Raw genomic sequence first — 15,639 nt, forward strand, 5'->3', positions numbered from 1 at the left:
GCTTTTAAAATATAAAATTTATTTTAGCACTGTGTTCATATAAATACATTATTTTTATACATATTTTTATTATTAATTATTAAATTATGTTTACAAATGTTTATGTAAGATTACAGAAAATGATATGGATTGTATAAAACACTTTAGAATTTACGTAATTTAAAATAGAGAATACTCGATGGATTTTCCAGGGTAATTTAATTATAAAAAATGTTAACTTTACCTTTACCCTTTCTAGGGCCGTGGAAAGTATGCTGCCCACCAAATTTATCAATCTTTGTATGAAATTATGTAGGTTGGCATAAGTTCTGACAATTTGTTTTAGTAAGTCAGAAACTTAGATGCTTCAGTTCTTTATCTCAGACAAAATGATGTGCCTTGATTTGTTACTTAATTATTAATTAACCAAATTAATTAATTAATCAAATTAAATTTATCTAATAAGCTAAATGAATCCCTTTTCTTATTCTAATTCCAAGCCTAAAAGTATTTTAACATAATATGACTAGAAAAAAATGGCCCTTTAAAGGGTTAACTCTCTGTTCTATGGTTTTTTTTCATACTCTATGCAATGCTACTAGTAATTATGAAATTACGAGGATTTCACTTCCTCAAAGCCTTCAAAATTTTATATCAGAATCAGTCTTGAACAAATTTGAAAATTAGTTTGCGTCTTGAATTTTTAACCTTTTTCGATGTATGTGTTAATGATAACTAGATTAACTATGAATTATGACTAAGCAATAATAAGTTTCATAAGATAAGTTGTAATAAAAGATTTGCATTAAAATATTTAGGTGCATATTATTTTTAAACAAATGCACGATTTTTTAAAATTAATGATTAGTATATAGAAATAAACCAAAGTTGATGTAATTCTGTTGCATCGATAACCCTTAGGCCCTTAAAAATTAATTTTGGAGTAATTTAATTAATAAAATAATTTATTCCCTACAGCTTTCATTTAAAGTAAAAATATTTTTAAATCAGAAAATTTTAATTAATATTAATATTAATTCATATATTTGACTAAACACTTGTTCATTTTGAGACTTAAATCTTTAAAATTACAGCTCCTGTATTTTTTACGGTATCCTATACTTAAAGCTTCTGATGAATGTTAAAAAAATGAGCATTGAAGGTTAAATAAAGTATTTACATCTTTAATGGCAATGAATCATTCATTTAACCCTCTTAAAATTGGTTTCCCATCCTATTTGCCGTTAATTTACTTTCCTGGTAAAAAGCAAACTTCGAAGAATAGTCGAAAAATTTTATTATAGTAAATTATAAATTATAGCTTTTAATGCTCGTTCATAAGAAAGAATTTTCTGTTAAATACTTTTAAAATATAATTTATTATATTAGCATTATTTTTAACTTTAAACAATAGATTAAATATTGGTGAGAAAGAATACTGCATACATAAGGCTATACCTAAATTTTTATTACAGTTTAAATATAATGAATTAGTGCTTTTATATTACTTAAACAAACTGACCAATAATCAAAAGCAAAAAAATTCATATCAATTTAGCTTGTAAAGAAAAAGCTTTAAAATTAAATACGAATTCATACAATTTAAAATTCTGTGCTTTTTAATAGGTAATTTTAGGTATTGAACAGACTACCACATTTTTTTTCTTACTAAATAAAGTTATACTGGCTTTTTTTCTACCTAATATTTATAGCATTTACGATAAGATGGCATTGAATATTGAATTATTCAATAATTTTACCAGATTAAAAAAAATATTGTTATATTATTCTTTTACCATTTCATCAGATGATAAAACACACAATATGTAGCTTGAAAATCTATACTTTTTCTGCTATTTTTCAATCCCAAGATTATCACATCAAATATCAAAATAAGAACAACACAATTTTTAATTTAGAGTGCATGTATGTTAATTATAAAAAAGGAAATCAATGTGATCAACGTATTAATTGGCCACCAGGGTATGAAATCAATGTGATCTGCAAAAAGGAATCATTGTATTTTCTGCTTTTATATTAAATTTTTAAAAATTATTTTTAAATTATTACTAATTATTTTAATTATTTTTAAAATTTTATTATTTTATTTTTACTTGGAATTTCTCTTGTATTATATATATATGTGTGTGTGTGTGAATATATATACGTACATACATATTTATTTATATGTATATACACGCATTTTTAGCCATAATTATTAATTTCTTTTTTTCTCTCTGACTAATAACCTCATAAAACATCAAATGAAATAATTTTGAAAAATTAATTGATCAAAAATTAATTCATGAAGAAAAGGGTTTTTTTTTAAAAAAAAAAAAAATTGATGATATTTGAAATACTGAACTAATAGGAAAAAAATCTTGATATAAAAATGCCATGTTGTGACATTTAACATTTGAAACATCGAAATTTATGGTCAGTTATAGAATTCATTTCAATATACGCAGCGCTAACACTGCGAAAAATGTCATGGAACAAAGAGGAATCTATTTTTAAAACACTACGTCTATATTATCAAAATCTATATCTATCTAGATTTATATTATCTAGGTTCTATTCGTATATCCAGACATTAGCGTATTTCAAATTTCAACCGAGAACTAAAAATAGTTCTCATCCCACTTATCATTCAAAGAAACGAACATCACCATCCCTAGATGTCAAGATGTATCAACAAATTTCATCCTGAGATATAAATCAAAATAAACGTAGTTACCTCTTTTCTGTTCTCTTGGGTACTATGAATTCCAGTTGTAGAAGGTCGTCATCAAAAGAAGGCATTCTACTCGTCTTTCTACGGTTGTTATTCAATGATGTGGGATGTTTTGTGAGATCTTGAGAAATCCGATGCCTCTCACCATCCTAGTTGCAAAAGCGGAGGAGTAAACGGAGAAGGCGCAAGCGCAGGCTTGGGATCGATACATCCAGTGCTGCACATTTGTTCAGAGACATAAATGGAAACTGGAAAAATAATAACAATAAAGACAGATGGAAGTGAATTTTATTGAGGCTCGAAAATCCCCAGTGTATTAAGAAATCGGAGTAAGTTTTTGACAGGATTTGAAGGCTTTTTTGGGGGAATAGTCATTGACCTTTCTCACCTGCTAAATTTATTTTTGTCTTTGAGAGTATTTGGTGCAGTGGACGGTTTTAGCGCCAAAAATGAGTGGAGGAGTACTCAGACCAGACATTTTTTCCATTTTTTTTTCCTGATAGCAGCAAACCGCTTCCCGAAAAATAGATATAACTTAACAAAAGCATAAGATACTAATAAAATATATTTTTTCCTTCATTATTAATTGACATCATAAAAGTGAAAGAAAATAGAAAAAATAGTTAATTTTTGAAAATATCCATTTTGTAATAACAAAACAGCGCAGAACTGCATGGTGTATAGAAACAAGGAAAGTAGCTGCAAACAGAAATAATTTAAAGAATGCAAAAGCGAGTCACAATCAAAACAAATAACTCTTCTGAAGATAAAAAACGTAAAAAGTTTATATTTTCAAAAATATTCAATTACAAAGGTCGAAACAAAAAATGTTCAATTTCACTCAGAAATTGATAATTTTAATTGTTTGACTTTCTAATTATGAAAGTTAGTAGCGTCTTTATTGATGAATGATTCTGTTGATTGAATGGTTCAACTGAATTTGAACAGTTCCTTTCAGAAAATTTGCTTACTAATAAAAGAAAATCAAACTAAAGGAATCCAAATGAAAAAATTTGATTATGTAGATCAAAAGTGATATTTAGAGGTAAAATATTTTAAAATACATTTTCAGCATAGGATTTCTGTATCTGAATTTAGAAGACTAGGAAATAAGAAACTAATTTTCATTTTCTCTTTTAAATTTATAGATAACTTCCCCATTGAAGATTTTATACAATAAATAACGCAAAAAGATATTTTTAGCAAGGCCTTTCATTTTAAATGCCCTTCACTTCAAGACACGAATTGTGTAAAGTGAAAAGACTAAAATTTTGCAATTCAAAATGATATTCTTGCAACATAATCACTTTGGGTCCCTTAAATATACTTATCACAAAGTCATTTCATAAACCCTTGTAAAGAAATGTAAGTTTCTTAAAATAAATTTCATCTAAATCTTTAAATATAAATGAAACACATATGCATATTTTAAAACCTTTTTTGAAGCTTCCATGAATATTTAGCACGTTATCATAATGCTGTTGATTTTTAAAATTTCAGCGATGAAGCGAGGTTTCCAAAATTTGATCCAAATCAATAACAATCAAAAATAATTATTAATTCTAAAATTTCACTGTTGAATGCAATTATGCTATTGGAAATCAACTTCCATTTTATAGATTACGGGTTCATTATTACATTCTACAAATAAATTCTGGTTTGTTTAGTATAAAAAAAAATCCCAAACCAACACCAAACTGCTGTACAAGGACTATTTACAATAAAATAATCAATTTTGGAATAAATTGGAATTTTAAAATTTAGAATGTGATTTTATTACATTATGGTATTATAGAATTTCTTACATTCCAATTTTAAATTATAAAATAAATTTTGTTGTCCCAAATTGGAATTTCCTAATTAAATTTTTCTTTAATGATTATAAAATTGATGATTAAAATTAGAAAATAAATATCTCCATTTTTTTTAATATTGTATAAAAGAAGTCTAGCAGCTTTGAAAGAAGCAATTTCACTATTCTCATATTGTTTTTAGCACCGGATATTCGCATCTGTTAATATAGTTTGTAAGTTGAAAATATGACAAAGGTTTGTTTTGAATTTCATTTCGCTAATATTAAATGCAGTTTCGCTGCAAATTAAATAATAAAAAAATACAGGAAGAGAGAGAAAGAAAATATTGTATAAATCTTTGCAAATACATGCAGATAAAATTATAATAAGTAATGTTGTTGTTTCTGATAGCACTTGCCATGGACAAGCCCGCTGATTTCGAATTCAGCGATTTTAAGCCGGGAGAGAGCGTCTCTTGCTTTCAGTAGTGCCAACTAGGGCCAAGAGTACGATTTTGGTACTCTCGCATCACATTCGCTTGAGTTAAAACTTCATATTCATTAATGTTATCTGATAATGGAATTAAGGGACTAAATTAAATATACCTTCAATCTGAATTACTATTGTTTCCAGTTCTTCAATAGTTATTTTACTGTTAGCTAAAGTTTTATAAAGATGGTGTTTAAATGATTTTACTCCTACCTCCCATAAACTCCAAAATGGGGGAACAAAGAGGAATACATTTCTATTGGATTGATTCTGCGGATAGGTATATGGCTAAAGTCTCATTAGTCTGACAAACTAGTTTTTTTAAGTGATTTAATTCTGAAGCTTCACCCTTGAAATTAGATGCATTATCCGACATCAATGTTGCAATGCGGCCTCTACGGGCGCAGAATCTCTTTAAAGATGCAATGAAAGCTTCTGTCGTCAAATCTGTTACCGTTTCTAGGTGAATAGCTTTAGTTGATAAACATACAAAAATCGCTACATAAACCTTTGAATATATTCCCTTTCTTTGGTTTTTAAACTTTATATGAAAAGTGCCACAAAAATCTACCCCAGAATTTAAAAATGGAGAACTTGGAGTTACTCTCTCTGAAGGTAAATTTCCCATTAACTGTTCAAACATCCTAGGCCTTTGCCTAAAACATCTAATACAGTCATGGACAATTTTCCTTTACCATTTAAGGGCCAGTATTGTATTTTGATGTAACAAACCTTGTGCATCAATATGTAGAAATTTTTTATGTACATGCTCAAAAGGTAACTTAGTGAATGCAAACTTACTGGGTAAAATTATTTGATGTTTAGATTCAAATGGCAAGTCAGAATTTTTAAGTCAACCGCCAACTCTAAGTAATCCTTTTTCATCTAAGAATGGATCTAAAGATCTTAACTTACTAGTTTTTGAAATATTTTTACCTTTATTTAGCGCATCTATTTCTGATTTAAATTCACTCAACTGTGCTACACTAGCTAAATATTCAGTACTTCTTTGCAGCTCCTCAGTAATTAAATATTTATTTACCTTATTACGACACTCTTTAGCTTTAGTGTTATTAATTAACCTGAAAATAAAGCTAACTATTCTAATTAATTTTATGAAATTACTTGTAATTTATTATTGAATTATTTGTATTTTATTAAAGAGTTTATCATAAAAATTTGGAAGAAAGTCAATGTTCAGAGTCGCAACATATTTTAGTTCATCAGGAAAGGCAAAATCCTGCATGGATTGATTGTCTACTGGTTCATCAGTAAGTTCATCTGGATCAGAAACCACATTGTATTCCTTATGAGTTCATCTGCACTGCATCCTTTAGAAATAATGTCAGCAGGATTGTTTTTGCTACTTACATGTTTCCTATGGCAATCTGATGCGAGTGTTTGGATTTCCGCAACTCTATTGCTGACAAATGTTTTTAGATTATAGGGCTCTGTCTTGATTCATACCAAAACAATAGTAGAGTCCGTCCACAACATCAATGAGTAATTGCAGAATTGGAACTATCTTTTTCACTAATCTGGACAACAGCAACGGTGCACACAGTTCAAGTCGGGGAATGGTAAATGACTTGAATGGAGCCACTCTGGATTTGCTGCACACTAGACTAGTTTTAAACTGTCCAGATTGGGTGAAACATTTTAAATAGACAACAGCAGCATAAGCACGTTCTGATTCGCCAGAAAAATCCATGAATCTCAATGTAAACTGCATCAGGAAGTAGAATAAACTTTTGAATTCTGAAGTTGTTTACTTCCGAGAATTTTATGTAGAACCTTTTCCATTCTGTCATTGCATCAAATTTTAATTTTTCATTCCAGTCCAATTTTATCTTCCAAAGTCCTTGGATAAATATTTTTGTCTTGGTAATGAGAGGACCTAAAAGTCCAAGTGGATCATAAAGACTCGATATTTCTGACAGCACTTCCCTTTTTGAAAAAGAGTCCTTAGGCTTGATCTTTACCTTATACGTAAAGCAATCTTCTTTTGGTTGTCCTAATGAATACCTAATGTCTTTACAGAACTAACACCTTGTTCTTTCGGAAATAAATAGGATGTGGTAGACATGTTTTGTAGTAAATTAGAGTTATTAGCGACCCATTTGAGAAGCTCAAATCCAGCTCTTCTGAGGAGTTCAGAAATTTGGGTTTGAAGATTTTTAGTATCTTCTAGTATTGCATCACCCGACAGAATGTCATCCATGTAGAAATCAGAACAAATCACATCTGCAGGAAAGTCCTTTTTTTCCCCTCATCTGCTAAAGACTTTAAGGTCCTAGTAGCCAAAAATGGTGCAGAAACTGTTCCATAGGTTACTGTAGACAGTTTGTAAATCTTCACTGGAGCATCAGCACTTGTTTTCTAGACAATACGCTCTCAGTCTCTTTGAGTGGGATCGATAAGTATTTGTCTGTACATGTTTTTTAATATCTGCACTAAATACGTATCTGTGTTTTCTGAATCTACTTACTATGGAAAAAAAGATTTTGCTGAATAATACCTCCACCATTTAATAAAATGGAATTCAGAGAATATCCGCTTGTTGTTTTTGCACTAGCATCAGAAATCACTCTTAAGGAAGTTAATGTTTTCTCAGGTTTATGTATCGCATGGTGGGGAATGTAATAGTTCACATTGCTATCCATTTTAATCCCCTCCATGTGTTCCAAACTCTCATATTCTCTCATAAATTCCTTATATAAGGTTTCCATAGTATTGTTTTTGTTTAATTTATTCCAGATACCATTTAGGCGCTTGATTGCATTTTCTTTGGAATTTCCTAACAATGATTCGGCATTTTCTTTTATGGGTAACTGAACTATAAATCTTCCCGTTTTATCTCTTTTATAGGTTTTAACAAAATGCTCTTCACACAAAAAAATTTCTTCACTCTTTGTTATTTCTTTAGAATTACCCGGCAATGATTCCAATTCAAAAAATTGTTTAACTGCTGCATCTAAATTTGATTCACTTACGAGATAACAATTGGCTTGTTGAGGTAACTGATGAAGAATGCCTGTAACCAAATAACCAAACTTTGTATTTTGTAATATTATATCTCCATTTTGCAGACGAAGTTGCTCAGACTTTAAAATCTCAAAAAACAGCTCACTTCTTAATAGAATATCAATTTGATCTGGTGTGTGGAAATTGAAATCAGCTAGTTCATTTGAAGAGGGAATACTTAATTTCGATACAGGAATCTCATCTGTTATTTTAGGAAGAATAGAAAATTTCACCATGTGTGAAAATGAATAATCTCGATTTGATATTTTATTGTTAGCAACATGTTTAATAAACTGCGTAATTCCGTTTATATCAGTTACACCTTGCTTTATAGATTTTAATTTGATTCCCAATTTTCTAGCTACATCTTCTCGAAGAATACATAAAGTCGAAGCATTGTCTAAAGCCCTCTTAATTGAACTCTGCGACCATCTGCAGTTTTCACATAAATAAGAAGAGTGTTTAATAAAATCGATTTATTCGCTTCTATCACCCTTTTAGTATCTCTCGCATTCAATGTCAAAACAGATACATCGGTTTGTATAATTAGTTTCGGTTTCGTTTCAGCATCTGTTTGGCTTTCGCACGCCCGTGCCTTTGAATCTGAAGTGATAGCGTGAATTTCAGCTGACTCACCATGTAACAGCAAATTATGCCTTTTACTGCAACTTGGAATGCTGCAAGAATATTTTGATTTCCATAACCCCGGATGAAGTTTAAGACAGTTAATGCATAATTTGTTATTCCTAACAAAATCCTTTCTGTCCTCGATAGACATATTTTGAAAAGTAACGCATCTAAATAGTGCGTGATAGCTTTTGCATAAAATACAAGCTTTAGCATTGGAATTTTTATTATTAACTATAAGTGTTTTCGCTCTTTTAGATACGCTCGTATTTTGTAGACGTTCTTATTTACGGTTAATACTTTCTAAAAAGAGCTTCGCTTTTCTAGAAATTTCATCAAATTTTCAAATGTAGAAATTTCTGCTCTAGAGAAAGTTCGAATTGCTTCCTTGTCTCTTTGTTACTTTCTGCAGAATGATGTTTACTAGCATTAAATCAGCTAGCTTATTTTGTTCGAATTTAAGAACCTTTAACACTGATGTTTTTATTAATGCAGTCCATTAAAGCGAACAGTTCTTGAGCAGATTCACTACGAATTTTCCCAAAATTTATTATTTCTAGTACATGAGAGTCTATTAATTGACGTTGAATTTCATAACGATCTGATAATGCTTTAAAGAGTGAGTGAAAGTTATCACTAGATGACTAATAATTTAGCTTCTACTCTTAAATATGCACAGAGATAATACAGCTTTTGAGAATCATTTAATTGCTCGTTGTTGCTTATTAAATTAACAAATAAATTTTTAAAATTTGCAAAATCAGCTATTTTTCCAGAAAATACTGGTAATGGAATTTCCAGAAGTCGGATTTTAGTTACTGCATTATCCTTTGAAACTGAGTTTATTTTCAATTCATTTTTAATTGAATTTAATAGTATTTTCAGACCTACCTCTGTTTCTTCAATCCGTATATTTATTTGTTCAATATCTTCTAGGATGGTTTCTATATCTTCTGATGTTTCAATACCACAATATTGTTCGGATATCTTGTCCAACTGTGCTTGCAATTGTCCAAGTTTCCTTAATTTCACTTCTAATTCCATTGCGTTAATGTCCTTGGAAGCTGACTTTTCGGCATTAAATGTTTCGATTCTTTTAAGAGTAGTTTTTATCGAGCATTTCAATTTATTTAGTTTCTTTTCTGAAACCGCATCTTGGCCATCGCTTTTTTCAACTTTTTTATCCATGGTATTTGCTCCGGCTCGCTTTTGACCAAAGTTATCGTCGATTATAAATGGATGTGTAGTAGTAGAAAATACGGATAACGTTATAGTTATGAAGGCTTTATTTTGTACAACTGCTCCCAACGGGTTACAGCATTCGAATGTATAAGATCATAATTGTTATAGGTGGCGCCCTTGCATGCCATGATGTAACAAAAGGGTTTTTTTTTAATATTTATTATTTTGCAATTTCTAGTCTAGTCTTATTTATTCATTGTGGCCTATTACAGTTTTATCCTGGAACAAAAATCTAAAATAAGAAAATCGCCTTCTATTAAAATTCTAGATTTCTAAATACATAATCTATATATGTAATATTTTAGTAAAGTTGTAAATATTTTGGTTTCTCATTAGTATTATTTCTGTTCTAAGAATTTTTTATAATATTTTCAATCTCTTACTTCAGTTAATGTCTTTATTAAAAATATGGATGTCAAAACAAAAGATGAAAGCGTGAAATTTTAATTAAAATACTCTCAATAAATTGGAATTTTTATCACATCTATACTAAATTTTAATTTTCAATGAAACTCCCAGAATTTCTTTTCCATGAGTGCATTTTGTTTCGTTTCTTAATAATATTGCTTTATTTTCGATATAAGAAACCTTATTTCCGATGTTAATTTTTATTTTTGTTATTTTCTAATATAATTCTTATATATTTTATACCTTAATATATTTCATAATTCCTGGTTACTAATATTATAGAATCTGCGAATTCGTGTTTTGCAAATTAATATTCACATTTTGCTTTCTCTGCGAAACTGTTTTAGCTAAATTAATATATTAAGTGGTAACTGAGGACTTTAAAATTATTAAAATATTTTACTCTTATCGGGAACAACCAATAACTGCAAAATTTCGAAACACTAGCACACGAAGAAGTGACTGAAAAATCGTTTGCAAATTTCCGTCTTTACGAATATGAAACATGCGGAATAAAAAAAGACGAAAATTATATTTCAAAAGAATATGACGGAAGGGCCACAGTTTCGATATTTGACCTGGCAGGCATTTTTCAAAAGTACATCGTTGACCGTAAGTAGTAAATGAAAATCTAAACAGTAGTTTTACTGAACAGGTTGCCACTTTTAAAATTAATATATCTAATAAATAAAAATGAATTTTTGTTTGTTGGTATTTTATGCGCTACCGTACCGTTCATCCGATTGCGATAAAATTTTGCCAACTTATTGCATGCATTTATGCGAACTTTATAGACATAGTACATTTATTAACATTTATTTTGAGCACAATAAAATTTACAAACAAATCATTTCATACATTTCTATAATTCAACAATATTTTAAAATTGATAATCGGCAAAAAGCAAACAGTAAACGGCACATGTAATTCGGTGTTAATAGCACATATATCATATAAAATAAAATTGTCATCTAGGCCAATCAATGTGAGTGAAATGAAATCAAAAATATTTAGTGCAAGCGCAAATTTCTTTTCTTTAATGAATTGTCATCTACACAAAATATTGTCATTCAGCGTACAAAATATTTTGGCTAGGCTAACTGCATTTATTATTCAGAGTTTATCTCACACTTTCAAAATATAATTATTATTATCGATGCTGATTAAGGTAAGTTTTATACAATAGAAATTCTCCAGTACAAACAGTAATTTTTCTATTTATTCAGTGAATCAACAAACGGTATATCGATTATACAAGCATATATCGTGTTAATTGCTTCATTAAAGGAATATGCCTCCCAAACGTTCGTCACTTAGTAGATCTACCACCGTAGCACGTTGAAATAAGTAAATTCGAGCTTCTCAAACAAACGAGGAAGGACAAATGAACAATGAAAAAGGTCGTTTACGAATTGAAAACTCACCTGCTTCAGAATCACAAGATCAACATGTGGCAAGAGTCGAAAGATAACGTTAATGTGCTGCCCGATCACGTGCATCAGAATCAGAAGACCAACATGTGGTCAGAATCAAGGCAACTAAAGGAAAACCGAATAGAGAAGATGGGCTCATTCTACGCATTCCCGTTATTCCCACCGACATGCCTTTTGATTTCAAACGACTGCAGTTCCCCATTAGACTTGCATTCTCGATTATCATCAACAAGGTGCAAAGTCAATCACATCAAGTCTGTCAATTGAACCTAGAAAATCCATGCTTTTCACACGGCCAACTGTATGATGGATGCTCACGTGCCGGACAGTCAAGAAATTCATTTGTTTTTGCTGAAGACAGAAAAATAAAAAAATACTGTCTACCCTAAAACACTTGAATAATAAATTGAAAAAATAAAATAAATATTATTTATACTTCTCCTTTATATATAATTCAATTTCAATGAACGTATTCATTGCTGACAAGAAAATAAATATAATTTTTTCTATCATTCCTGATTAAACAAGATAGCTATTTCAAATTTCAAACGATATTTCCAAAATTATTTCTTCTGCGGCACCTTCGAGCCGGGTACCAATTAGTATTAAATATAAAGTTAACAAACCGGAAAATATTAGGAAATATCATGTGAAGTTTTTGCAGCCAAAAGTCTTACTCAAGACTCTACCAATATAGATTTTAGGAATAGTTTATTGAATAGTTGGACAACTTGTCACGGATTAGAAGTTTTTAAACACATGCATATGGGTGCCGCAATTGTGAGGCGCTTGTCCTGTCAAAGAAAACTGCCGTTTCAGACTGTTGCCCTCCAGGCGAGAAAGAAACTGAAAATTCGGAATTCAGTTATTTCCTTGTTCGATTTACGAGATTTTTTTAAAAAATTTGAATAGGACTGAATTGAATGCGCTTGATTTTCGTTGTGGCTGTCTCGTCGTCATCTGGCCTGTGGCTTCAACAAGTGGGGAAAAATCCGGTAAATGTCTATTGTCAGAGAGAGCGGAATTCAGGAATCGAATAGTTGCACTCTGGAGAGAAGAAAGTTTTTTCAAAACTTTTATTCTCCAGGTGCTTAATATTACTAATAAAATTAATTGCAATTAATTAAATATGAATCGAAATTTTATCAATCAAACAAGATAACATCGGGAAATTTTATTGCAAAAAATATTTTTTACACCGTTTCTTATAATGGCGTGAAAAAAAAAAAAAATCGAAAAATTATATTTTCAGCAATATTAACAATTGTGCAATTTGTTCTTAATTTTAACAAATGTTAAAATATATTTCTAGATATGATTGTTATCAATAGTTTTCAATGTTGAAATTTAAATAAAATTTATTTTATTGTTTCATCAAATCTTAAAGTTGTTTGTTTTTCTTCTGCTGAAAAATATCGTTATATATCAAATAGTATTTTTAATAAAGGATTTTACTTAACTCCTAGGCTATGAAAAGCTAGTACATGATATTATAACCTACGAATTAAATTTTCTTTTTCACTCTCTGTGCAGTTTTATATATAAAGTAATTTAAGGTAAGGTGCATGCTTTGCTTAAGAAATTTTATAATTTCTAAAGCTATAGATAAGCTTTATTGCGTATCTCATAACAGGAAGGTAATTTTTTTATATTAAATTAAAGTATTTGTAACTATTAAATTACAATATTAAATATCATTTAGAAATTTTACAGCTAATAAATGTTAATTTTTCTTTACTATTATCATGAGTCCCACGGGGGGGGCACCTCTTAATTGAGGATGAGAAGCTTCCGGCACAGTGGTTGGTTCTCGCAACCCCTATGGATATACGAAAAGGTGGGGTCTGGCTCCTCCCATTGATGACGGGACGTACTTCCTTAGGGAAGGGTTGTACAGTGAGCGGTTATGCCCGTAGGACTCAGTCACAGTTCCCATCAGTGTTGCTGTTGCGGCGGTTCGGTCATTCAAGTTTTTCAGTGTGCCTTCGGGCGGGGCGGAGTAGTCAGTCTATTTTTTCTATTATGATAAGCATATGCTAATCTATATTTCAGGATTATATTTGAAAATCGATGCGTATAATATGTAGATGAGTGATTTAGATAATTTCTGTCCTTTATATATTTTAAATATATTTAGTTGTGCATTTCATAAGACAGAAATTTCGCTTAGTTTAAGGATAAAAGCATCGACACTTGTATGATATGATTTGCGTAAATATAGACTTTAGAATTAGTCAAGTAAATTTCGATTATTGTAATTTAAATTAAATTTATTCTTTACCAATGTTAAATAATCTTAACAGAATGTATCGTTTAAATAGTTATGGATTTCGGACAATTTGAACTCTTCCTGTTGTACCCGAGTTCCCACGCACAGTCAACAATGGGGAATTTTGGCTACACATGAGAAGCAAAAAGCAAACTGTGCAGCAATAGCTTCTCATAGAGAGCTCCCTCGCTTGTTGTACGGAGAGCAGAATGTGCAGGGGAGAATTAATTGATAGAGAATAAATGCCCTTGGAAGTTTCGGAACAATAATTACCCAAAAAAGGTGAGCCTCTGAGTGATAAGCATTTTTGAACCAGCATCTTTATTATCCCCACAATGTTGTAATGTCTTGATCTAGACTGATCAAATAACGAAACAGAATTTCCAGACAATTCTTTATTTTACAGCCCTATATATAGAAAAGAACAACTTGTTCTAATCTTGGTTTAATAAATAGTTATTTACACCTGTAGTAGGAGACACAACAGTCGAAGTCGAAGGTTTATCTTGAAACTCAGTTCTCCATCAATACGGAGAAACAACACCACAAGGAACTAACAGGTTGTTAGTCAACACAACCACTCCAGGGGCAGTTCTCGGACTCCGAACTCGTGGGCGTAGTCCAACAGTCTGCCTGCAATTCGTTTCTTCTTCTCTCTCTAAAAAAACTCTCCGCACTTTAATTCGGCGACAATCTCCACCTCTTAATTTACATTGATCATTTGAGCTCTCTTTCGGCCAATCGAGGTTCAGCAATATGCTCCCCCAGCAGTAGGTCGTGGGAAGGTCCTTTTAGTGATGCACCTTTCATAACTGACTATTCTGGAACACTGAGTTATCATAGCCCTTTCACAATGAGAAACATTTAGCATCCAGATGTTTGGACACCCCTTTCTTTTCTCTTTGAAAGTACTATCAATATCTCTTGGACGAGGAATCCCCACATGTGGTCTTTCACTGTAGTCGCTAATGAACAGATGCGAGGCCACCCAGGTGAAACGATCCACCATCTGGCTATCTCGAGGAGATTAGTAATTACCAGCGATGACACATCAATTTTATTTCGTTTCTCAAAAAAAAAAAAAAAGAATGTACAAAATATTTGAGTTTTTAAAATTTGTAAGTCACCTTCTGATTGAAAAATCTGTCACTAAGATCGCTGAAAAGGTTATTGTGTGAATAGGTAGCCAAAAGATGTCTCATTTAGTGACTTAGAATTGATTGATTAAAACTGAACTTTCAGTATCAAACATTTTAGCTGTAATAATCAGATATTCTGATTATTACAGATTACTGATTCTGATGAGGAAATTAATGCCACTTCTATCTAAATAAGCTTTCACATATTTTTTATTAAAATCACACACATAAAATAATTATTGTGCAAGAAATGTAACGGACAAAAACATTTACACTTGTGTGATACAGCACCTTTTTAAATACTTTTAATCTGATTGGCATTTAGGAATAAGTAGTCTGATTTCTTTACAAAATAAACAGTTTTAGAAAAAAAAAAAAAAAACTAGCCATGGGAAATAAATGACATACCTGCACATCAACGGTTTTTCTAGTAATTCAATGAAATTTTAATTTACTTAAAAAAAAGATTCGAGGAGCTTTTAATAATTCAACAGGGGGTTCG

At 30.5% G+C, this 15,639-nt stretch overlaps 1 protein-coding gene across 1 annotated transcript in view; it reads right to left on the reverse strand.

Annotated features, from left to right (window-relative positions):
- LOC129960629 (protein prune homolog 2-like) overlaps positions 1 to 6,421 on the reverse strand; it is a 37,010-nt gene extending 30,589 nt beyond the window's left edge. Inside the window, exons 1-2 of the mRNA XM_056074172.1 lie at positions 6,367 to 6,421; positions 2,717 to 2,961 (exon numbers count right to left, since the gene is read on the reverse strand). Of these exons, the coding sequence (XP_055930147.1) occupies positions 2,717 to 2,781 (65 nt within the window). The 5' untranslated portion in view covers positions 2,782 to 2,961; positions 6,367 to 6,421. The remainder of the gene's footprint in view (positions 1 to 2,716; positions 2,962 to 6,366) is intronic.
- Positions 6,422 to 15,639: the final 9,218 nt, after the last annotated feature.

Source organism: Argiope bruennichi, chromosome X2, assembly GCF_947563725.1.
Source record: "Argiope bruennichi chromosome X2, qqArgBrue1.1, whole genome shotgun sequence".
NCBI classification, from domain to species: Eukaryota; Metazoa; Arthropoda; class Arachnida; order Araneae; family Araneidae; genus Argiope; species Argiope bruennichi.